General features: G+C 42.3%; 1 protein-coding gene across 3 annotated transcripts in view; it reads left to right on the top strand.

The window, feature by feature from the left end:
- Window positions 1–25774, top strand: part of LOC116506303 (lanosterol synthase-like) — a 55632-nt gene that overhangs the window by 18363 nt on the left and 11495 nt on the right. For all 3 annotated transcript variants that reach the window (XM_032213978.1, XM_032213975.1, XM_032213976.1), the window contains exons 11-16: window positions 138–165; window positions 6354–6410; window positions 6838–6909; window positions 7506–7556; window positions 8792–8941; window positions 25374–25470. In XM_032213978.1, the coding sequence (XP_032069869.1) occupies window positions 138–165; window positions 6354–6410; window positions 6838–6909; window positions 7506–7556; window positions 8792–8941; window positions 25374–25470 (455 nt within the window). The remainder of the gene's footprint in view (window positions 1–137; window positions 166–6353; window positions 6411–6837; window positions 6910–7505; window positions 7557–8791; window positions 8942–25373; window positions 25471–25774) is intronic.

Raw genomic sequence — 25774 nt, forward strand, 5'->3', positions numbered from 1 at the left:
CTAGAAGACCAATGTTCATGCTACTCATGGCTCACTGTTTATGATAAATAAATATGTTTATGATAGTGAAACTTACAGGTCCCTTACCTGTTTCTTCTTTGCCATGCCTCTCATGCTTGCTTTTGCTTTTCTTGCAGGCTTGGTCTGGATGGCATGAAGATGCAGGTAATCATTCCTGGCATGTTTTTATTTTGCTGAGGTCTGAACCCGTCTCACCGGGTAATGACTACTGCAGACTCTGCCAAGAGCTCTGCTTAAAATTAACAGTAACAATAGTAATTTATTAATTTTTTGTCATCTTGCTACTATCAACTTTGAGTGACTCATAACAATAAAAATGTACAATAAAATCAATTTTAAAAAGATGGCAAGCATGATGAAGTGAAGGGTCCTTCAAGTCAAAGACCTGAGTGAAAAGCCAAGTCTTCCTAGCTCTTTCAAACAATAGCAGAGTGGGGGGGCATTTGGATCGTGGTGGAATCTGTTCCCAGAGGGCAGATGCTGCCCCTGGGAAGATCTAACTCTAGAGTCCCAATAGATGTCATTGTTTAATCCAAGGAACCTACACCATGCCAACCCTGCAGGAACAAATCTGCCAGGCAAAAGCGAGGAGAGACAGGCAGTCCCTGGAGCAAGCAAGCCCTATGCCAAGTAGTGCTTTATATGTAACAACAGCTTAAATCACACCTGGAAACAAACGACAAGTGCAGCTTGTAAAGCAGAAGCTTTAGAGATGGGCATGCCCATCGCTGTCTGTACTGTGGCTACATTCTAGACTAATTAAAGCTTCCAGTTAGTTTTCAAATGGAGTGCATTGAGTAGTCAAGCCAGGATGTGACTAGGCATGAGCGACTATATAAAGTTCATTTCCAAAGAGGAAGTTGGTATTAGGGAGGTAGAGAACTGTTTCTCTTCTTCTGATAAATTCCTACCCCACCCACACTCCCAGCCATTAAGTATGAGAAAGTAAAAGTGATAAAGTAAGTTTTGACTCCTGACCATCAAATTCCCTTTTCCATACTCCCATTTTTTAGCTTTCAACCACTTTCGCTTCAGAAATCAAATCATTAGTTTTCTTATCTTTGTATTCATTTTTCTCTTCAGTTTTTGGGGCTCCATCTCCATCATTTTTTTCTAATATAAACTCTATCTTCTTCTCCATTCTCCCAGTTACTACCTCCAATAAGTTTTGAATTGCACCCCAAATCTTTTGCAAGATTAAAGTTTCTTCTTCTGAAAATTGATCCATGTTTCCAAATTGTAAATTACTGCTACTCTAGCTTTCAAGACTTTATATATTCTGACCCCCCTAGTTCCACACCAAAGCACACTCCGAGCCAGAGATAAATTATGGCATTTAACTAACAGACAAACAGGTCTTTGGCAGCAACCCAGCAGAGACAAGCTTGGGCAGCAATAAACACAGATAAGGCTTGGCAGCAATCCAGCCTAACAAGCTCACACAAAGTTCTCTGACATTCGATTCTGTGTTGACTTCTGCAAAGAGGGGCGTGTGCACAAGTAGCTTTTTATAGTCTGGAGAGGAGCCTAATGACCACCAGCTGAGCGCAATTACCTCCTGTAATTGCGTAATTGTTCCTGACGCCTAGTAGCTCTTCGATGGTGTACATTCAGGAACAACTCACTACTGGCCTCTGGCTCACTCTTCCTTGTCTCCTCCCCACTGGTCCAAGGCTCAGGTGCCTCCTGGTGGCCAACCAGCCTCTCTGCGCCCTGCTCGGAGTCGGAACCCTGTCCTGGGTCCTCCACATCCTCCAGAGCCAACTCAGAGGGCCCTTCGCTGTCGGAGTCTGGTGGCAGCTCCAATGGCACCTGCTGGGCCACAACACACGCGCGCGCGCGCACACACACACACAAAGACACACACATCTTAAACACAAAATCATTTGCAATCTTCACATGAAAGAGGTTCCATTTTTCCTCCCTCTCCCAGTGCCAATAAGGCTCTCAAAGGACAGCTGTGGTAAACACTTTGTGCCCTTGGCTCTTATCACTTTTAGTTACGGAGCTTTGAGCACAAAGACGGTGAGATCAAAGGAGAAACAGGAATAAATGCGTAGTTTCAAAAAAACTCTAGCCTATAGCCTCTGAGCAGCAGAATTCAAGTATTTTCCTTTCACTTTCTTGTGTTGTCTCAGATTTAGGAGGGACAAAGTTCTTAAATGGATTTTAATAGCAAATAATAGACGATTTTTGTTAGAGTAGAGACTTTGATTTTAATCCTTAACTTGAAAAAAATAAAGCACGAAAAAGTCGAAGAAGAAAAACCGGTCCGTTCAGTTTAAGAAAAGGGAGAGAGAAAAAAAAGTTGTGAGCACTTCAATCCACAAAGTGTAATTACAAAAAGAAAAGCATAGTAACCAAAACAATCCAATGGAGATCAATTCTGCCGCTTACTTCTTCTGCTTAAGGATTTAATTTAGCATAAAAAAGAAGTTCTTTTGGGCAATCTTTTTCAAAACAGAAAAGATTCACCCGATGATCACACTTTCTCTTTCCTTTTCCTTCCGTTTTGGAGCCGCCCTGACTTCATCAGCCTTGGCTGGATTTTTTACTGCCGTCTTGAAGAACTTCTCTTGCTTCTTTCAGGGATTTTGCGATATCCCTGAGATCAGCAAGATGTATTCTTCCTGTTCACCGTCTCTTCGGGATAGTTTAGGTCCGTTTGGACAACCCAGCAGCAAAAGTATTGCCTGCGGTCTCAGCGCATCGAGGCCGCACAACCATATCGTTGTGACGTTGGTTCCTCCAGCAGCAACAACTCTTGATGACCTTGGCCATCCAGCACCTTTTGGACATCGAGGCCATCCAACCAGTGCCAGACGACCAATGTCATCAGGGTTTTTATTCTGTTTATTTGTTATCCCCAAGTCCTTGGGGGGTTGGAGGGCTATTTTGGATTTTAAACGTCTTAATAAATACTTGAAATACCGCGCTTTAAAATGCACTCCTTGCAGTCAATTTTAGAGGGGGTCCAGCAAGGGGACTATCTTACCTCTATAGATCTGACAGAGGCATATTTACATATACCTATCCTCCAGGACCACTGTCGCTCCCTACGTTTTTGTTATGACAGCTGTCATTACCAGTACAGGGCCTTGTCATTCAGCCTATCATCTGCCCCCGGGCTTTCACTAAGGTTTTAGCCGCCCTTTGAGAACAGTGCCCATTAGGATTATGTCTTACCTGGATGATATTTTGTTATTATCACCTTCTAGGTATGGGGCCACAAGGGATCTTGACACCACTGTTTGGATGCTCCAATCCCATGTTTTCCATCAATTGGACCAAGAGTCACTTTACACCCACCACTCGCATTTTGCACCTAGGGGCTTGGATTGACACGAAGGCGGCCCAAGTTTTCATCTCTTAGGAGAGACAAGACAGTCTCCGCCAACTGGTGTCTCAGGTGGAAAGGGAACGGAAGGTGCCGCTAGCTAGCTTACCAAAATTGCTAGGGAAAATGGTTTCAGCCATTTCAATTGTCCCTTGGACTAGACTTCACACCAGGGAGTTGCAATGGTTCCTCCTGCCCTTCGAAAAGGAACGGAGGAGCACTTCCCTGATAAGAGTCACCTTGCCTGGTGAGGTGCTGCACTACTTGAGTTGTTGGAGGTCCCCTGCTATCGCTAGGGGGTGCCATTTTGGGGTAGAAGACAGAATCACGATCACCACTGATGCGAGTCTTAGAGGTTGGGGTGCCCACCTGGAGGCACATATTGCAGAAGGCAGGTGAACGGAGGAAGAGGGTACCTTGAGCATTAACCTCCTTGAGCTCAGGGCCATCTGTCTCATCCTCCTGTGTTTCGTAGACTTGATCAAGGGGATCCATGTCCTTGTTCTAACCAATAACATTACAGCCAAGGCTCATGTAAACAGATGGAGTGGGTGGGTACCAGGTCAAGACAGCTGATGAAGGAGGCGAGCGAGCTGGGTCGCTGGGAGGAGGTTAACCTCCTGTCCATTACTGCTGAGCACATTTCAGGGATTGACAATATGAGGGTAGACTGGCTGAGTCGCTCTACCCTGTATCAGGCAGAGTGGAGATTGCACTCTTCTCTCTTCCAGAAGATTACATGCCGGTTCGGGGTTCTAGTCATGGACCTGTTCGCCTCTCCAGCCAAACGTTCTTCACGAGATTCCCCGTGACAGGTGCAGAGGGGATGGACACCCTCCACTGGCCCTGGCCTCTGGGGTTACTGTACGCCTTCCCACCACTTCCGCTATTGTCATGCACAAGATCATTTCGTCCAGGGCGGAGATCATCCACATTGCCCTGCATTGGCCGCGCCGGTCATGGTTTGCAGATCTCCAGACATTGTCCGTGGAGAGGCCCTGGAGGATCCCGCCAGACAGGGTGTTTCTCAGCCAGGGGTCATTGGACCACCCGAACCCCCAATGGCTCCAATTAACTGCCTGGTGATTGAGCGGGAGAGTCTAATGCTGGACAGCTTTTCCACTAGAGTTATAGACACTATACAGGCATCTAGACGGCTCTCTCCGGACCACATTTATAACGCCACCTGGAGGATATTTTGTGAATGATGTTCTGTGAGGGGGATCATGTCTACTTCAGCTTCAGTTCCCCAGGTCCTGGCGTTGTCGCCCAATACTCTTAGGAGGCAGGTGGCGGCCCTGGCAACCCTGTTGTCTTGTGGAGGGGGTCCGTCATTGTCCCATCACCCAGCAGTTAGGAGGTTTTTAAAGGGAGCGTCTAACCTGAGACCACCTGTGGTGCACAGATACCCCGGGTGGGATTTTTGAAAGGTTCTCACTGCACTTACTCAGTCTCCATTTGAGCCACTCTGTACGATTCCGCTACAATTTCTTTCCCTGAAAGTCTCATTCTTAGTAGCCATCACCTCTGCTCAGAGGATATCAGAGGTCCAGGCATTATCAGTGAGGGACAAATTGTGTACCTTTTATGAGGATAGGGTGGTACTTAGACTGGATGGACCCTTCATTCCGACCCAAGGCCAGTACAGGGTTCCATCGGGCACAGGAAATTGTTTTACCAGACTTTTGTCCAAGGCCATTAGAAGAGCAGTAGCACAACCTAGATGTCCAGCGAGCTCTCCAAATCTACATAAACCAGACATCGGAATTTAGAAAGACAGAACATCTTTTTGTCTCTTTCCAATCTTCCTCCCTGGTGCAAAAGGTATCAGTCACTACAATGGGCAGATGGGTTAGAAAGTGCATCGCTGCGGCCTATTCATCTAATCAGGAGCCGATCCCTCAAGGAATTACGGCACATTCAACCAGGAGTTCGGCCACCAGGAGTTCGGCCACCACTATGGTGTGGAGTACGCAGGCTTCCCTGGGAGAGATCTGCAGGGCAGCTGCGTGGGCACTCCCTTTGCCCTTTATTCGTAATTATAAATTAGACAAGTTCGCTTCGGTGGACGCTGCCTTTGGCCGTAGAGTTCTACAAGCAGTGCATGCTGACAGGTAGACCTACAGTCTCCTCCCTCTCAACGGGGACTAGCTTGGGTATGTCCCATACATGGTTGCTATCTCCACCTCTATTGAGAAAGGGCATTGGTACTTACCTGATACGCCTCTTCTAATAGAGTGGAGATAGCATCCAGCCCCGCCCTGCACGGAGACTGTTTTCCCATCAAGGACTGGGGAGGTGATTGATCAGTTGGTCTATGTTGGTTTTTTTATTGGTGTTTTTGGTCAGGATCTGAGTTGAATCGTTCACTAAAGTTGATCTTTGGATAACACGAGGAGTCTTTTTCTTCGTCGTAAGCTGGGTGGAGTCACTCACAGGGACGGGTTATATAGGTGATTAATTAATTAGTAATCAGACTCAGTCCAATCAGAGAACGGACAGTGTTAATCCATACATGGATGCTATCTCCACTCTATTAGAAGTGGTGTATCAGGTAAGTACCAACACCTTTTTTTGTTGCCCCATGTGTGGCAAGGGATACATTTAGAAAGTAATTCCTAAATAGCAAAGGACTATCGAATTTTTTATTGCAGGAGAGAGAAATTGTCTTGAAGAGTACAGTAAGGTTCCAGGTAGAAGGTATTGGTGCTAGAACAGGGTGTCTAACGCAGCCCACAGGCCACATCTATCACGTGTTAGCCCCATTTTCACCCGGTTTAGTGAAGGGGAAAAAAGTCCTGATATGTCACATGAAAATGCCGTGATGAAGTGAGTTTGACACCCCTGTGCTACAGGAAAGGTTCCTGGAAGAGTATCCCTTAGCATACTGTACTCTTGGAAGGGAAATCAGCTGCAATTGATTTTATGTAGTCTGCTGGCTGAAACAGTATGCATGATGTATATTTCAAAAAGCGTCATTTATCTTCTCTTTTAGGGCACCAATGGATCACAGGTTTGGGATACAGCATTTGCTGTCCAAGCTTTTCTGGAGGTAACAGCTTTTCACAAGTTTTTCTTGTTAATTTTAATAAACTTTGTGGAATAGTTAACTAGCTGCACTTTCCTATATCATAATTTAAACAAGAACTCTGCCCCAAAGCAGCTCTTTCAGCTTCAAATTGCAATTGTGAGAGAAAAACAAAACAAATGAAATTACACCACTTTCTACTCTATCTATTCAGTATGCTAATAGCCTTATTCTGGCTTCTTTTCCTTCCTTATTTTATTTACATTTTTAAACTGGATATAATTAATATAACTATATTGGCTATGGTTTGCAGTGAGTGTAAATAGTATTCTAGCAATAAACCCTAAATGGAAATTAATGGTAATAAAATATTAAATAAAAAATTACAGAGATTGATTGGAATTTAAAATGATGTCTTTGCTTTACTTGATTAAACTCTTTTTATTTAAAGGCTGGTGCCCATGAGAAGCCTGAATTTGACAACTGTCTGATACTTGCACATCAGCACTTCAGAATAGCACAGGTGAAAATGTCACATTCTAGTCCCTGATTATATTTGAAGGATTTTTTTCCCAGCGGCCACTGAGCTATGTACTATAGACATTGTATCTATTGAACATTTGAGTAAAAAGAACTAATCACATCAGAGAACAAACTAATCATTTCTGATACTCCCAACAACATCTGCCTATCCCAGATCCTTACAAAGTACCTGATAGGTAGATAAAAAATTCTGAGTCCATAGCTCTTCTTAAAAATGAAAACCCTGAATCTGGAAAATAGAACTATGGAGAAAGGAAATGATAACTCCTATCCATTCTCATTCTATTATTTGTTTTTTATATCTTGCCTTTGTTTTTGTTTTTTTGTAAATAGCTCAAGGTTTTCCCCACAACAACTATCCTGTAAGGTGGGTTGGACTGAGAGAGAGTGATGGGCCCAAAATAACCCAGGCGGCTTTCACATTTATGGTGGGACTTGAACTCTCAATCTTCAGATTCCTATTCTACTACTTTAACCATTGGTTCTCTCTCCTCAAGCCCATAGCTAGAACTAAGTAACTTTGTTGTGGTTTACTCCTGCAAGATGCATATCATTATAATATTTTATCTCCTCCAGGTTCCAGATAATCCACCTAATTATGAAAAGTACTACCGTCAGATGAACAAGGTATGATTGTTCAAGGTGACAGAAAGTGGAAACAAGATCTTAAATTAGCTGTGAAAACTTCTCTGTGCCCTAGAACAGAACAGCTAGGGTGAATAAGAAGGGTGAAAGAAGCAAAGCAGGTTTGTAATTGTTGAGTGGATTTGGGGGTTTGTTTGAAGGAGCCTTCTGCATTCCTGCTTGTACACTGAATGATCTAACAGTGTAAGACCTCAGAGGCAGTCATACTGTAGGATTATGGATGAGAGTGTTCAGTGAAAGGTTGTAGCCATTGGGCCATCTTTTAGCATTTCCCTTTCTTCTAGATGTGGCAGAATTGTTCTCTTTTCCCCAGAGGGCAAAATAGGGTGAGAGTGGCATTGGAATTGATTGTAATGATACATTATGGAATCATTCACTCAAGGCATTTAAAATAAATCTACCAGAGCCATGCTGCAAAAATCTGCATCATCATTAGAGAAGCAGAGTTTCATTGCTCCCATCTTCTAGATTCAGGTCAACAAATATCTAGACTTGCAGCTCACATATGCTAAACAGAAGCAGATACAATATCTTGCCTGGTAATTTTTACCCCAAGAAGGAGTTGGAGGTTTCTAATATTTTCCTGAGTGCTAGAGCAATGTGTTTAAGAGAGAAAGAAATAGTAAGGCAGAGAAATTAGAGCATAAGAATGAGAAAAAAAGGAAAAATTGTTGAGCCTAATACCACCATTCACTTTTCCAACTTTCCATCCTTGATTCCCTGTTCTGACACTACTTCATAGATGCAGTGTAATTTACTATTTTTCCTTTTTACAATCTTGTCAACTCAATCCAAGCATACAAGCATACGTTTTTAGTTGTCCCCTTTCTCTCAACTCCTGACTTTTCCTTTATAATCTCAATGTACATCTTTTGTATTGGTTATTTTACATTTAATTAATACTCATGTAAGCATACATTCTTGTTTTTTTCTCTTTTTGTTTTATGACACATATTTCTCAAGGTTACCTTTCCCACCTCATTCAACATATTAATTCCTCCTAATATTTTACATACTAATCACTAGTTTTTACAAGTATTTACCTGTCTTTGATTTTCACCATATTTCATAAACTTTAGTTAGTTAGGATATGTAATTTGTTATTTCTTCTCGGTGAATGTTGCCATTTTAGTTTGCAAATTTGTTTTCTTTTGTGTTCTTTTTCGGTGTTCTGTGCTCCAAACCAAATTAAACCACTATTGTCTAATATCCACTAGGGTGGATTTCCCTTCAGCACTCGTGACTGTGGCAGCATCGTTACTGACTGTACTGCAGAAGGTCTGAAATCTGTGATACTGTTACAGGAAAAGTGCCCATTCATCAAGGAACACATCCCCCCCAGTCGTCTCTTTGATGCTGTAAATGTGGTGAGCACAGAAAAGTAAATTTCTTCCTGAGAATCCATCTCCCCCACTTATTTTCATCTTGCCCATGCTGTGCAGAGTGACCAAAAGGGCAGAGATACTGAGGGGATAGCTGGGGGAGGGGGTTAAAGCAGAAGCAATTCATGCAGGGCAGAGAAGTGGGAAATCCTTGTCCAATGACCATTGCTAAATGGCATGGTCCTGCAATGTTTTGTTTAATGACTGTTTTGCTTAATGACAGAAATTCCATTTCCAATTAGGGTCATAACCCGAGGACTACATGTAGAAATTTCCAGACAAGAAGTAGAGCTATGTATATGTTTTCTCTTAATTGTATTTTTAGAATGCCCTGATCAATTATGACTTTAGGTGGTAAATAACAAAGCAAAACAGAAACAATAATAGCCAAATAAAAGTAGCAGTACAGATTTCCTGCGATGATGTCACTTCCATGTGGGTGAAGGAATGGGATCTCCGCTAGCTTTTCTGTGGTGAAGATCTGGGAAAAGGATGAGTTGAACCTGGAGGAATCAACAGGAGAGAGGGGAAGCCTGGGCGCCAAAGGAGGAAGCAAGCAACTTCCCTATCGGACAAGGGAAAACCCCTTGAAATCATCGGAGAAGAAATCGGCATTCATGGCCGAGCTTGGGTGGTGACAGCAGCACATGAGGGAGAGAAGATAGCAACACAGCGACATCGGTGAGAATAAGTAAAACAACTAAACTAAAACGATGTAAATTCTACTAAAGATTCTTTGAGGTAGAATTTCAAAGCTTTGAAGCGAGCTGGATACAGTTCAATATTGGCAGCTATAAGGAGAGCTGAAAGCATGTGATTTCCTGTAGCAATAGAAGACTTGGAGTGATTTAAGAACGGAACGGAATAAGCAGAGGAGGAGAGGGCTGTTGGAGCGATTTGGACAATAAACAGAAATTGGAGCCAGATAAATCAGTGATAACAGCGAAGAAGGAGAGAGAAATACTTTGGAATACTTGAGAGAAAATATCGGATGATTGAAGAGGGCAAAAAAAAAAGCCTATACGAAAGAAGAGTAACAGCGCCATCTAGTGGATGGTGAACTGAATAACAATATATAGGACAAATCTGCTGATGCAACATGAAAATATTTTTTTTTTGTTGTGATCTCTGAAATTGGACTAAAAAAAAATCTTTTATTTTGAAGGCTAACATAGAAAGAAGAAATATAAAGCTAAACTGAACTGTGGTGAGATAAAATATTGTTGAATTGTATTGAACCATATTATAATTGGAAGAGAAAGCATAGAGGATATATGAACTATCTGTGATACTCTGAAATTATCAACGTTATAAATAGATGACATATTATATAATAGTATATAAGAATTAAATTAAGGATCTATTAGCCTAAACATACTGTATACCTTGAGAATATAAAAAAATAATAATAGTAATATAGTGTTGAAGTAGGGGGTAACAGTTTGTAGTTATTAAACAGACAATATAAGGTTATATACTGAATCAAAGCAAGAACGTGTTAGGTTAAATATATTGAATATTGCATGAATATTGTGTGTATTGACTTACATACAAACCCGAATATATAGAAATTAAATTGTTAGATTGTAAGATTGAATGATATTGAATTGAAATGTACATGGAAGAGGGAAAGTTCAAAGATTGAAGGGGCTGGTAAGAGAGTGGAAACAGGCAGTGGGCAAAGAGAAGTATATGCTATTGTGGGAAAACATTGTAAGGAAATTAAAATCAAAAATGAAAAGTACAACAACAACAATTAGTAAAATGAATAGGAAGGCAGCATCCAATCCAGCATCACCAACATCTTCACTCTCAAACCAGCATACAATTGCTTCCTTTACTTTTGTATCGCCTGGATTCAATGTTAACTGCAGTTTTTTCCTCTTAATTTCCTCTTCCAATTCTGTTCGTTTTACCCCTTGTTTATGTCTATGTGCTTTATTTATATTTATCAGTACTCCTCTCATATACGCTTTGCTTGCATCCCATACGAATTTCATAGGTGTATCCTTATTCATATTAAAAACAAAGTATTCGGTTAGCAATTTTTTACAATCATTGATATACTTTTCATATCTAAATAAGTTTTCATTCAATCTCCAAGACCTTCTTGCGTGTACCATCCCTCCCAATTCCATCCAAAATGAGTTATGATGCGAAAGGACCCTAGCCGCAATCTTTGTCTTCTTCACCCTAGAAAGCAAATCATTAGTGATTAGTATGAAATCAATCCTAGAAAAGGATTGATGTCTATCAGAAAAGAAGGTAAAATCATATTCCTCTGCATTTCTTTCTCGCCAGATATCTCTCAGTTCAAAGTCATTCATCATGTCAAAAAAGGATTTAGGTAGCTTTGCTCGCATCTTAGTATTTGGGCGAGAAATCTTATCTCTCTTGGTATCTATAACGCCATTCCAGTCACCCAATAGTATACAAGACCTATAATCCCACTGTACTAATTTAGCATGAAGATTTCTATAGAATCCGTCTTGCTGTTGATTAGGAGCATAAATTCCCAAAAGCAATGTCTTTTTCCCTTCTAGGATTAGATCTAACGCGATGTATCTTCCATAGGGATCTGCTTCAATTAATTCAGCTTTCATATCTTTTCTTAAGTATACAACTATACCATTTTTCTTTTCCATAGCAGAAGCTACAAAATGTTGACCAAGTCTTGGGTTAATCAGATATTTTTGATCGGTTGATTTAATATGAGTTTCTTGCAAACAAATTATGTCATTCTTAAACTGTTTAAGATAGTGAAATATTTTCTTTCTCTTCTGTGGAGAATTCAATCCATTGACATTCCATGTTAAAATCTTAGTTGTCATCTTCGGTTTACCTGAAGCTTTTTTAGAGCCTCTTGCATGGCCTGTTTAACCTTTGGATTAGCTCCTCCCACTGCTTCTGGACTTGTTGCTGTAGCTCCTTGATCGATGGCAGGTGATTGTTGAGGTTGTTGCCTTTTAGCTTGTTGCTCCATTCGTCTAGTATAATCATACGGCTAGGTCTTTGTTCCATAACACCTTGCGCTTCTAGGAGAGAGAGATGATCCATCTTATCTGGTAGTTGTGTGGTTTGCTGTCTGTCTTGTCCTTCTTGTGATCTTTCTCCGGGTCCAGATGGTGCAGAATGTCCAGCCTTCAAAATATTATAGTAAAAATCTTGGGCTTTCCATACGGAGTTGAGACGATATCTTTGCCTATCAAATGTAAGTATAATCCCAAATGGTGCGTCCCATCTGTACTGTATCTGACGGTTTCTGCGGCTTTTACACGCTTCTGATGGGCCGCTCATGTTTGTAGCCGAATTAGAAGAAAGACACCGGACAAATCTCTCTTGAGATGAGCTTCACTGGCTTGGCCCCGAGCAATGCCCGGGGGGCTCTTTTTATTAGTTCCAAACAAAGAAAAGGTGTGTACAAATTACATCAAAAGGCACACGACTAAATAATCCAATAATAATAATGCAGCGTGGCAAAAGGCTTCGTCTCTGGGCAAAAGAGGAGAGGTGGATGAAAAAAAGGGGGGCTGCATCTCCTTGGACAGGAGAAGATTGATAGATGAGAAGGGAGGGAAGTGAAGAGATAGGGAGAGTGGGGGAAGGTGAGCAGCTCGCATTCCTGCATTTCTTTGAGGTGTTAACTGCTAAATAAACTAGTACAGAGAGGCACACTAATTGATAGGAAAACTTTTTATTGCTAACAAGAATGTTTTTGTTAGCATCCATCTCTGGGCCTGTGTTTCCAGACAGCCTATAGCCGCCCTATACACAGAACTGATAATAGATCTCAACATCTCCTCATTTTTGTTTTAAAATGAGAAGGAGGAAAACAAACATATCAAAATGCAGATTCTTCATCATCACTGGTTATAGCAAACACCTTTACAAACAGATTGTTGTCCAGCTCATGCTCGTCCTCAGCGTCCAGAAGGGATTTAGTTTCGTTGATAAGAGCGTCCTTCCTAGTTGAGGAAAAAAGGTCTTTGCATAGCTGAAAAAGGGAGGGCAGGCATTGAATGCAGCAGCAAAGTGAAACAAGCACTACTATGATACACATAATGGAGGAAAAAATGCTTCTTAACCAGGAGAAATCCGGCAGCCAGGACCACAGACCATCCCACCAGGCCGCAGGACGTCTTCTCGAATCTGGGAAGCCAACTCCTTTAAGGAACTGATCTGATGCTTAACCAATTGAGAGGTGTCTGACAGGTTAAAACAACACGTTTTTGACAGATTCACAGCCTAGATGATGTACCAGTAACAGAAAATCAATGGCAGCACAATTGTCTAAGACAGCATGTCTGATCTCTGCCTGTTCCTGATTCAAGGCAGCTATGGCTGCTGATGTGATGTTTATAGTTTTTGCAAGGGAACAGGCAATGCGATGGGCTGTCCTGTGGTTATGCATTGCTAATGCCGGAACACCAACAATAGAGATAGCAAGGGAAAGATATTCAGCCTCGTTAAAAAGATTAATTGAGCTGTCACATGTTTCATCAAGGACTACCGACGACCTCCGTGGTCATGGAGTGAGGTCCTGTTTGGTTGGTAGAACTGCAGTAAGACGACTCAGACAACAACGTGTATCTGATAGATTAGCAGGTATGTAATTAAAAGTTTTTTGACCACATGTGAAAAACCAACCAGCAGGAAGCAGAACGTGAGCCCAATTGTAGGAAATGTTCTTGTAGGTGGAACAGTTGGCAGGAAAGATTCCCGTGGGCATACAGGATTGTGTGAGAGAAGCAGTACAATTTTGAATGCGTGCACATGTAACGTTGGGTCCACTAGCTACAAAGGGTGTGGTGAGAGACATGGCATCAGCTGGGAGCCGTCTTGTGACAGGGCCTCACACCATAGAGTCGCCGTAATTAACTTCCTCTCTTTTTTTAAACATTGCCAGCTGGGTGTCTTTTAAAATAACAGAAAGAGGCGTGCAAACTGGTATTAAACAATTCCCTAATAACATGTTCATGTCCACAGCTTCGCTTAGACAAAAATTGGATATGTTTGCCTGTTCTGCCAAATGCATCCACAGGTTGTATGTCATTCGAGTGTGCAAACCGTGAGAAGCAGCTGACCTTTTCACCCTGTGTGTGAGAGATCTAGTAGGCACATGTAATGGTTCCTGTAACTTGTAAGAGGCACGATGGGAAATTTCACAGCGTATTAAAAATGCAAGCAATACTAAAACTATGCCACACAATGAAAAAATAACATAATGATATGAGAAAGTTCTAAAACTGAAGGGTTTCATACCCTCCTGCCACCGCGACAGGGGATAACCTGGAGGTCTTCTTCGAAATAAGGGACATCCTTCTGGTGGCGAATACGGTGGAGGGTGTCCTTCCCCGTTTTCCTGGTCGGGGCAGGAAACAGCCTCTGTGGTCTCATATGGTGGAGGGTGTCCAGGCCTGTTGTCCAGGTCAGGCCAGGAGGCAACCTCCACAAGCTGTACCTCATTTGGGGGCTGATGGACGATCGCCATCCCTGGAAGTGTGTGGTGGTGATTTAGGAAGAAAAGGCCTTACGTGTCTTCCCGGCACCCAGAGCACCTTGTCTTTTAGTTGGATTGCAGCGTAGTCCCTTCCCCAGGTGATCAGGTCAGCAGGTCCTCGCCACATCAGGTCAGGCAGGCAGCGATAGTAGACAGGTGGATGGGGGGTGTCTGCAGTAGGTGGAGCTGCAAAATGACGAGTCGCTGCTGAGGATGGTGGGCTGCCGGTAAGATTTAAGAAATTCAGGGTATAAAGGCAGAGATTAAGCGTGTCTTGCACTGCTGGGAGGCCAGGGGGCATTTTTCCCCTATTGCCAATATATCTATCCAGGGCATGTTTTAATGTCTGGTTGGCGCGCTCAGCCAACGCCTGACCCTGGCTGTTATAAGGAATGCCAAATTTATGTACAATGCCCCACTGGTTACAAAAGGCAGCAAAGGCTGCACTTGTGTAAGCGGGGCCATTGTCTGTTTTTAATTCTTTTGGGCGTCCCAGCGATGCAAAGGTCCGAATACAATGATTAATAACATGTTTGGTGGCTTCGCCCCTTTGGGGGGATGCCATAATGTAGCCTGAATACGTATCAATGGAAACATGTAAATATTTCCAAGGGGCAAATGGAGGATATTGGGTAACATCCATTTGCCAAATCTGGCAACACTCTGTCCCCCTGGGGTTTACTCCCATAGGGAGAGAGTTTGCATGCTGGCTACAGGAAGGGCACTGCTGAATAATAGCAGAAGCCTCATTTGCAGTAATGCCAAATTGTTTCATGAGCGCTTTCTTGTTTTGATGAAAGTAAGAGTGGCTATCCCAAGGTGTGATAGCAGAACAAACATTGACATGGGGTGGGGGGGCTGATGCCGCAGCGTCAGCAACATCATTGCCCTCCTGGAGAGGCCCAGGGAAGGGCTGATGGCTTTGAATGTGGGAAACATGAAAAAAGTGGGTGCGGGCAGAAATTGACTTCTGCAAAGATAAAAAGAGCGAGAGTAACTGTGGTTCCAATGAGGGAGAAAGATAGGCCTCATAAATTGATTTCACAATCTGAGTTACATAGAGGCTATCCAAAATCAAGTTAAAGGGTGTATTTGGAAAAGTTGAAAAAGCCAAAATAGAGGCAGCAAGCTCCGCACGCTGAGCGGAAGTCTGCGGGGGGGTAATTTTTGTACACCACCGACCATTCTCCTGCCAGGCACAAGCCCCATAGGTTTTGCTTCCGTCAGCAAAAATAGTCATGGCTTGAGGAAGCGGGAGGGGGGAATATGGAGTGTGCCATTGCAAGGGAACAGTTTTCAAAAGAGCCAATCTAGGGTCGGGAGGTGCATGGCAAGAAATCTCACCTGGCCAGTCAGCAAGTGCGAATTGAAGATTTTCTGAATTAGCAAATAAGGTCTCCCAAGTTGATAAAGAACAAGGGACAAAAATCGTGGAAGGTTCAATTCCGGCCAACAACTTTGTTCTGACACGGGCTTTTGTAATTAGAGCTGCAAAAAGTGCAGGTTTCTGAGAAATTGTGGATTTTGGGGTGTGAGACAAATGTACCCATTCAATAATTAATAATTTTGAAGTTTTTTGCACCACGGCTCCTGTTGGGAGCCCAAGAGTGTTACATATAATAAAAGCTAAGGGGGTGTTATCCTGAAAACGATCCACCCAAATTTGAGCAAGGGCCTCATTTACCTCTTTTAAAACTTGCTGATGTGTTTCATCTAATTTAATAACATCTGCAGGGTTTTTGCCCATTGTTAATGCAGAAAACAACGGAGCCAATTGAGGGGTTGTGAGCCCCATATATGGGCGTGCCCAGTTAATGGAGCCCAAATATTGCTGTAAGCAGGTTTGGAATTGTTAAATTCTGAGACAGTAAAAGCAAACAGTTTGCGATCTTTTTCATGGAGTGGTATAGAAAAAAGGCATCTTTTAAATCAATGATCATGAGATCCCACTCTTGGGGAATCAAATTTGGATTGGGGAGGCCGCATTGCAGCGCTCCCATGGGCTGGAGAATTTTATTAACAGCCCATAAATCATGCAAAAAGCGCCATTTACCAGATTTCTTTTTTATGACAAACACAGGGGTATTATAGGGGCTGTGGGATATCTCTTTCCTCTTCCTCTCTTCTCTCTCTGTCTCTCTCATCCTCTTTCCCTTTGTCTCTGTTCACTTTCTCTTTCACTCATTACTGCCCAACCTGTCCCCATAATTTACCTACTTTCCTAGTTTCCTTACTGGAGCCCTTGCTCCCTCAAACACACACACACACACTCATGCACGCACAAAAGCATTTTTCTCCATTCCAATTCGGATCCTATAAATCAATTGCTCTATGAAACATCTGTGAAAAAGATTCAGGTGCTCAGGCATGAAAATGTCATCAAAGCAACAGAAAAGAAATCAGAAGAGTCAGTAAGAAAAGGAGTAGCAAGAACTCCTTGAAACATGAAATCACAATGAGGAAAGACTAAGAGAGGCATCGTGGGGGGTAATGGAATAGAGGTAGCCGGGATCACCGGAAGAAAATAGGAAGAGCCAGGCATTGGAGCATCTATAGATTCACTTGCCAAGAGATTGAAATAAGAAGGAAGATAAGAAGCAGAAATAGCAGCATCAGCCTTTTGTGTGTAGCTGGCTGAATGCCCCAGGATTAGTTTCCCAACAGTGAGTCAGGTTGGAAAGCAGGCAGAAGCGTCCTCTAAAGGGATGTAATGCTGAGGAGCTTCAGGGGCTGAGGGTGACAGAGGCATGCATACAAGGGAAGAGGAAGCCTTGGATTCAAAGTGTGAATTTAGTGAAGAGGTTTCCAAATATGGCAGGGGGGGATCTGGTCCCCCCATCATGGCCTTTTCATGAACTTTTAAGCATTCCATGACGATCTGCCAAGTGGAAAGTATTTTCAGTGGTGCCCTTGGAGGCTGGTGAAAGTACTTCCCTAATTTTTCCCAAATGGCTGTTCGAATTGAGCCCTTCTCAGGATATGTGGGACAAATTTGATAAATGTACCTGAGAAGGTTAGTAAGATCTTTTTTTGAAGGGATGGGGAGAAAGTTCCTATTGTTTTTTAAGATTAATATTGAGGATTTGGCCAATTCTCTAAGGTCGAAAAGGTGTGCAACCCGGGGCTTACAGAATTCTGCCCCCATAACTCACGATTCTGGGAGGATGCTCCGTCTGCGACGGCCGGTCCTGTTATGCAAGAGGCGTTCCTTCGCCGGTAAGCAATGGGGATGCCAAATGGGACGGATGAAGCGACGTGCTTGATCAGCAAGATCACGTCGGGGTCACCACTTGCGGCTTTTACACGCTTCTGATGGGCCGCTCATGTTTGTAGCCGAATGAGAAGAAAGACACCAGACAAATCTCTCTTGAGATGAGCTTCACTGGCTTGGCCCCGAGCAATGCCCGGGGGGCTCTTTTTATTAGTTCCAAACAAAGAAAAGGTGTGTACAAATTACATCAAAAGGCACACGACTAAATAATCCAATAATAATAATGCAGCGTGGCAAAAGGCTTCGTCTCTGGGCAAAAGAGGAGAGGTGGATGAAAAAAAGGGGGGCTGCATCTCCTTGGACAGGAGAAGATTGATAGATGAGAAGGGAGGGAAGTGAAGAGATAGGGAGAGTGCAGGAAGGCGAGCAGCTCGCATTCCTGCATTTCTTTGAGGTGTTAACTGCTAAATAAACTAGTACAGAGAGGCACACTAATTGATAGGAAAACTTTTTATTGCTAACAAGAATGTTTTTGTTAGCATCCATCTCTGGGCCTGTGTTTCCAGACAGCCTATAGCCGCCCTATACACAGAACTGGTAATGGATCTCAACAGGTTTCTAAGTTCTTCAACTAAAAAAGCATAATCTCTCCTGGCTCTTAGCATTTGAGGTGGTATCTCTTTCAAAACAGTCAGGTCTTGACCCCCAATTTGGAGCTTAGTGTTATAAGACTCTTGTAATATCGTGTTTCTGAGCTCTCTTGTAGTGAAATATATAACAATGACTCAAGGGAGCTGCTTCTGCTTTGCGACCCAAGAGTAACACGATAAACTTTATCGATTTGCCAGTCAAACCTAGCCCCCGGTCTTCCCACCAGACTATCAAAAGCTTCTGAAAGAATCTGTTTCAGGTTTTCCTGTTTTTCTTCACGCAACCCCCTTACTCTTAATGCCAGTTCCATTTGCCTGTACTGTATCATAATTTCTTTTTCAGCATTTTCAACTTTTTGTTGCACCACCTCTGTTTTCGATGTCAAGTTTATATTAGCTTCATTAAGATCCTCTATACTATCTTCAATTCCGGAAACATGTTCTGTCAGTACAGTTACAAGCCCCAGCATATCATCTCTAATTTTAGCATCCCTGGCATCAATTTTATCATACAACTCCTCTTTAAGTTCTTTTATCTCCTCTTTTATCTCCTCTTTTATTTCCTCTTTAAAATCTTTAAATTTCTCTTCCACTTTAATTGTCTGAGTGTTGAGAGCCTCATTTAATTCCCTCAAGAAAAATTCTTTCGTTAGCAAATCTCCAGTAGGGGGCATGGAGAGCGGAGGCTGCGACTTTGTGCTAGGTATTGGCGATGTGCTTCTGGGGGCTGAGGGAGGGGGTTTCAAATTAGGATTTGGTTTTGAGGCCATTCCAAGTTTTATCTTCAAGCAATTAGTAAAACTCTACTGTACAGCTATGGAAAGAGGTACTAAATATCCCCTTTATTTTGAAATTTATGAGGCTCCGTAGGACTTTGCAAAAGGTTTCAGAAGATAAACATTGTAGCGAAACAGTTCAGCATACTCATCGCCATTTTAAGTGTCTCTATATTAGCAGAGTTAACGGAAGAAAGAAAGTCTTGTAAAAGTGAAACTAATTAGTAAAACTCTGCTGGCTGGCTGTGAGGCAAAGTAATAAATCCCTTCCTTTGAAGTTTTAAAGCTCCGTAGAACTTAACAAGGAGATTAAGAAAATAATCATTGTTACGGAAGAAGTCAGCAGGCTCATCGCCATTTTAAATGCCTCTTTAAATAGCTAGATTAACGGAAGAAGATCTTGTAAAAATGAAGCTAGGATTTGAATAAACAATTAAAGTTCTCGGATATGAGTTCAGCTCGTATTAAAATCAAATAGTTCAAGCCTTGTTCTGAGTGGGAGAATGCTTACTTCGTGCTGCAAGGCAGCTGGAGATTCCCAGCATGGATACAGTTCTGCCTTCGGCTGGCCCCCCTCTCTCCGCAGACACAGAAGTTGCAAAGATCAAAAGGCACTTGCACAGCAGAACTAATCCTCTTCCCTTCTTGCCCAAAGAGTAAGATACCTGTCAGACGTCTGATAGACGATCGTCTAAACAGATAACGCGACCAGGAACTCGAGAGCAGCTATGTTAAGCTGCTTCCATCAGTAAGCCCCGCCCAGGAAGTCAAACCAGCATACAATTGAGAGCACACTGGGTCTAGAGAAAGTGAGCTCAACAATGAACCTTCAGTGTACGCAAGATGCATTAGCAATGATACAAGAAACAATGCTGAAAACACAAGAAACAATTACAAAAACAAAAGAAACAATTACAAAAACACAAGAATCAATTACAAAAAATCACGAAGAAACTAGGAGAAATCATGAAGAAATTAAACTAGAACTGGGAGAAATGAAGAGAGATTAGAATAGATGATACAATAGGGAAAATACAAAGCGAAATAACAAAAAATGAACAAAAAATTCAAAAAGTAGAAACAAAGGTAGAAAAAACAGAGAAGAGAATAGAGATTGTAGATTAGAAGCTGACTACACTAAACAGACAATTAGGGGAAAAATAGTGTTTTTGGAACTTGAAAAAGCTGGCTTCTTTCTCCGCTTTCAAAATATAGTAGAAGAAAAGGAGGAGGATTTAGAGGAAACAATCACAGAGATTGTTGCGAACATATTACAAAACAACAAACAAGAAACAAGAAGGGACATAGACGAGGTGTATCAAATCCACACAAATTACGCCAGGAGACACAGGCTCCCACTTTACTAGAAAATCGGTAAGAGATGAAGTATATAAGAAAGTGAGAGAAGAACAAATAACATATAAAGGAAGAGAGATACAAATCCTGAGACAAATCCCGAAAATAGTGAGAGACCAGAGAAGGCAATATGTTCCTTACACAACAACTAATAAAGTACAATGTAATGTTCAGATGACTCACACCAGAGGGAGTGATGATTACCTGGCAGGATAAAAGATATAAAATAGACACAGTTGAGAAAGCACATGAGTTCTTTGAACATCATATCACCGATGAGGAAGAACAAGAAAATAAAGAGGAACCAGAGAGTAGAAGTCAAGAAGAACAGTCAGTTGAAAACAGAGGAAGAAAGAGAACAAGAACAAAGAAGAAAACAGGAAAGAGAACAAATAGAACAAGAAGGTAGTAAAATAGGAATAGAGACAAGAAACGCAAGGAAACTAAGGGCGGCATACAAATAACACAATGGAACAAGAAATTAAGTTACTCTCACTAAAAATAAATGGATTAAACTCACTGGAAAAAAGAAGGCAAACTTGACTAGATTACAAAAAATGAATATGGACATAGTATGCCTTCAAGAGGTACATATTAAAAAGCAATATAACAAACTACTAGAATATCCAAAGTTAGGAAAATTATTTGCAACATTAGCACAAAAAAGGAGGAATTGCAATATATATAAAAGAATGGATAAATGCAAAAAAAATATATGCAGATGAAGAGGGGAGGATTTTAATGATAGAAATAGAAACAGAACAAAGAAAAATTCTTCTCACAGCAATATACGCCCCAAATAAAAACAAAAAAGAATTTTATAAGAAGATGCACCAAAAAATAATAGAAATAGAATATGATATATGTCTAATTGGCGACTTCAAAGCTATAACAGATATCAACGATGGCTCGTGAAAAAACTAAAAGAGAAAGATGAATCTGAATATTACTCCGTATGGGATTTATTGGCTAGAAGAAAGGAGGGGAAAAGCAGAAAAGCAAAAAAGAAAGGAAGAAAGATGAACAAAACAATAGACAACTACAAAACCAGAAAAGGATTAAAAGATTGAAATATGAGATAACTATAGCAAATAAATATTACACAAAATGATGTAAATGTAGTAAAAACTGTTATACATAGAATATATAGAATATTACATATAGAATGAAAAAAATGTATGAAATAAAATAAATGCACAAATATATAAAATCAGTTATAAAAGATTTAATATATTATATACTAGCTGTACCCGGCCATGCGTTGCTGTGACCCAGTTTGGGCATAGTGGGGCGGCGGGTGGGTGCTGCCGTTGGTCAGGACTCGGGGCTGCTGGGCCGGGCGAGGCTGGTTGGGGGAGATGGTGCCGGGGCTGTCGACCTTGTGGACGTTGTTGAGCATCTCCTCGGAGGAGCTGCGCTCGGGCTTCCCCAAGTCGGTGGCTCAGGAGAGTGAGGTGTCTAGGATCTCGGAGGAGGAGAAGTCCTTGGTGTGCCGCCTCACGGGGCACCCAGGGGCTGCCCCAGCCCTACTGTACCTCAGGCTGCCACCGCTGCCACCACCCCGTCAAAACCGCCTTGGCGAGGCCGTAGCTGGCTCGCTGTGAGGTGGGGTGGAAAGTGCGTGCAGCTAGCTCCGCCTCCGCCTCCTCTGGAGCTCCACTGGGCTGGCCTGGGGTAGGCCGGCTTAAGGACGGTGGGAGGCGGCCGAGGGATGGTGTAGGTGGCACCCCACTGCAGACAGCAAAGGCCCGGCGGAAGGGGAGGGGAGAGAGGGGAGGGAGAGGCCGAAGGGCTTTGGCTCCCCTTGGTGGAAATGGCCAAAGCTCGTCAGATGAGGGGCGGAAAGGGGAAAGGGTGTGGCCGCAGCCCAGCAACACTTATAAAGGGACCGTCGGGGTGAAGCTGGAGAGAGGCCGAATTGTTCCGAATATAGTATACTCACTAAATGAACGCTATGATAAATGACACAGCTCAATTCCAATGCAATGTCACACAAAATAATTAAATCAAAATGAAAATAAATCGAAATATATGAAAATTCAATATAACAATGCAATTGGAAACATTGAAATGGAATCATGAAATATTTAGTATAGTGTGTGTTGCTTTTACATCCACCAGATGGCGCTGGAAACATTGAAATGGAATCATGAAATATTTAGTATAGCATGTGTTGCTGTCACGTCCACCAGATGGCGCTGGAAACATTGAAATGGAATTATGAAATATTTGGTATAGCGTGTGTTGCTTTTACATCCATCAGATGGCGCTGGAAACATTGAAATGGAATAATGAAATATTTAGTATAGCGTGTGTTCTTTTACGTCCACCAGATGGCATTGGTTTTCAAAAAAGCATTTTTTACAAAAAGTAATGTTTTTACCTGTCACAGGTGTGACATCTATGTGATATACGTATATAATATACGCCATTCGAATGCAACGTTGTGTCAAAATTTCAAAGCAATCGGTGAAGCACTTTCAGAGATTAGCGATTTTGAACAAACAATCATTACATTTTTATTTATATAGATTATACAAAACAACATAAATGTAGTAAAAACTACTATACATAGAACATATAGAATATTATATATAGTCATAGTTATAAAATATTTATTTCTATAGTTAAAACAGACATCATAGATAGGTAAAAAATGTAATGTGTTGCAAAGGTGTAAAGTTTGTAGAAACAAAATATTTTTTTTTTAAAAGCAGCAGTACAAGGTGTGCCCACAAACAATAAGTTAGACTGAATTCACAGAGGAATTGTGATTTTCAGGGAAGTATGGGGCTGAATATACATCTACATCAGCGATTCTCAACCTGTGGGTCGCGACCCCTTTGGGGGTCGAACAACCTTTTCACAGGGTTCACCGAGGAGCCTCCCACAAAGAGGCTAGTGAGAAGCTGTCACAAAGGAAAGGAGCGGCTCGGGTTCCCCACACGGCGGAAGGAGAGGTGCCAGAAGACTGACAGGCTTCCCAGCAGGCCTTTTTCAGCAAGTGTTCCTGCCAGGGAGCTCCTACAGGGCGCACTCCTTCGCCAGGGTTGAGCTGCATCAAAGGGGAAGGCTTGGGCAGTGAGAAGGGTAACGGCTGAGGAGAGGCTGCGGCGGTGGCCGAGTTTCCATCTGACATCGCTTCCCTGCCCCCGGCACAGACCTGGCTCTGCTGAGCTGGCTCTGCTTAGTTCCGCCAGGATCTGAGGGGGAAATTGTTAGCTGCTCATCTCTAGCGCATGCACAAGCAAAATACCCTCCTGGGCCAGGATCAAGGCGGAGGGGACAACACTGCGCAATGAGGTGAGTAACTGGGTACACAGCACAGGGGAGCCACGCTGCGCAGGAGACTCCAGCATCAGACTAGGTCGGTGTGAGCTGCTGTCCCCTTCATGTTGGCTCAGGAAAGAGGGGAATGGGGAGCAGCAGCAGCTGGTTGGGTGCAGGGAGGGAAGAGCTCCAGTTCTCCTGTGCTGCACATGGCTCTCCTTGCGCAGGGCTCTGGAACTCTTCCCTCTCTGCATCCAGAGGTGGCTGCTCCGGCTCTTTCCTGAGCCAACACGAAGGGGACCTGGCACTGAGGAGTCTGGCGCTGAGGAGTCTCCTGCGCAGCATGGCTCTCCTGCGCAGCACAACTAGCTACTCACTTCTCAGTGGCGGCAGCGGAAGGAGTCGCTGTCCCCGCCACCGTGATCCCGGCCCAGGAAGGTATTTTGCTTGCACGTGCAAGAAAGAGATGAAAGAGAAAAGGGGAGAAAGAGAGAGAGATAGAGAGAGAGAGAAATGAAAGAGCTGGAAGGAGGGAATGGGAAAGAGGGAAAATAGAGGCGGACAAATTAGAGAGAGAAGGGGGAGAGGGAAAAGAGAGGGAAACAAATCAGGGGAAAAGAAAGGAAGAGAAAAGAAAGAAAAAGAAAGAAAGAAAGAAAGAAAGAAAGAAAGACTAACTTTCTCAGACCTATGACGAAAGCAATGGCAAGCTAGATCTCTTGCCAAGAAAACTGCAGTTTGCCAGAAGGCACAAATTGGAAGCAAGTCTGATATTTTTTAAAGAAAATAAAAGAGAAGGTGAAAAAATGCATCTGAAAATAAGATTATTTATAATTTAGATAACATATTATATTGTCAAACTCAAAAGAAATCAAAATATATATCCTATTGCTATTAGTACAATCTTGCCAGTTTCTATCAACGTAGAGTTCACTATGAATAGATTGCAGAGAAGCAATTTCCTACAATTAATAACTTTATTTTGGATTTGCTATCATGTTCAATGAGAAAGAAAGAAAAAGAAAGAGGGAAAGGAAAGGAAGAAAGAAGAGAAAGGAAGAGGAAAAATAGAGAAAAACAGAAATGAGAGGGAGGGGGAGAGAAGAGAGAGAGACCCTATTCCCACAGAAAACACTGAGCCATGAAACCTGGGTAGGCCTTTCAGGGGGGGGATGTCATGTGACTGGGTGGGAGTGATGTTGAGTTGGCTCTTTGAGTGTTTTAAGATTGCCTACCCCTGTGCTACACCATGCTTCAAGACAAAATTTCATTAATTTGTAATTAGAAATAAATATTTCACAATATATAATTACATATTGTTTTTGTGATTAATCACTATGCTTTAATTATGTTCAACTTATAGCAATAAAAATACATCCTGCATATCAGATATTTACATTACGGTTCATAACAGTAGCAAAATTATAGTTACGTAGTAGCAATGAAAATAATTTTATGGTTGGGGATCACCACAACATGAGGAACTGTATTAAAGGGTTGCAGCATTAGGAAGGTGAGAACCACTGATCTAGATGGAGTGATGGCTCCATTAGAGACGATTTTCAAGGCAGATAAAGTCTGAACCTTTTTGCAGCTTCCTGGACTCCTCTTTGACCAAGTCAGATTGTTCTTTGTCCTCTCTCTCTCTCTTTAGCTGCTAAACATGCAGAATGCGGATGGTGGCTTTTCAAGCTATGAAACTATGCGCGGAGGCTGGTTGTTGGAGTTGTTGAATCCTTCAGAGGTATTTGGTAAGAGTGAAAACTTATATGGCTTCTTTACTTTCTCTAGAAGGCCTTCAGTTTCCTTTCTGGATAATTCATGTCAGTCTCTGCTACAGTTTATTCTGTCCAAGGGATGGTTGCCTTTGTAGAATAAAGATGGGTTGAATCTACCGCCCCCCCCCCTCACTTTCCCACTGCTCAGCAGTTTTCTTGCCTTTTGATGGCTTCACCATGTAAAAAATGCCAGAATTTCACTGGAAGAAAGAAAAGTACCGTATTTTTCTAAGTATAAGTTGCTCTGAAGTATAAGACGCACCTAGCTTTTGGGGAG

The sequence above is a fragment of the Thamnophis elegans genome, chromosome 3 (genome assembly GCF_009769535.1).
Source record: "Thamnophis elegans isolate rThaEle1 chromosome 3, rThaEle1.pri, whole genome shotgun sequence".
Classification (NCBI taxonomy): Eukaryota; Metazoa; Chordata; class Lepidosauria; order Squamata; family Colubridae; genus Thamnophis; species Thamnophis elegans.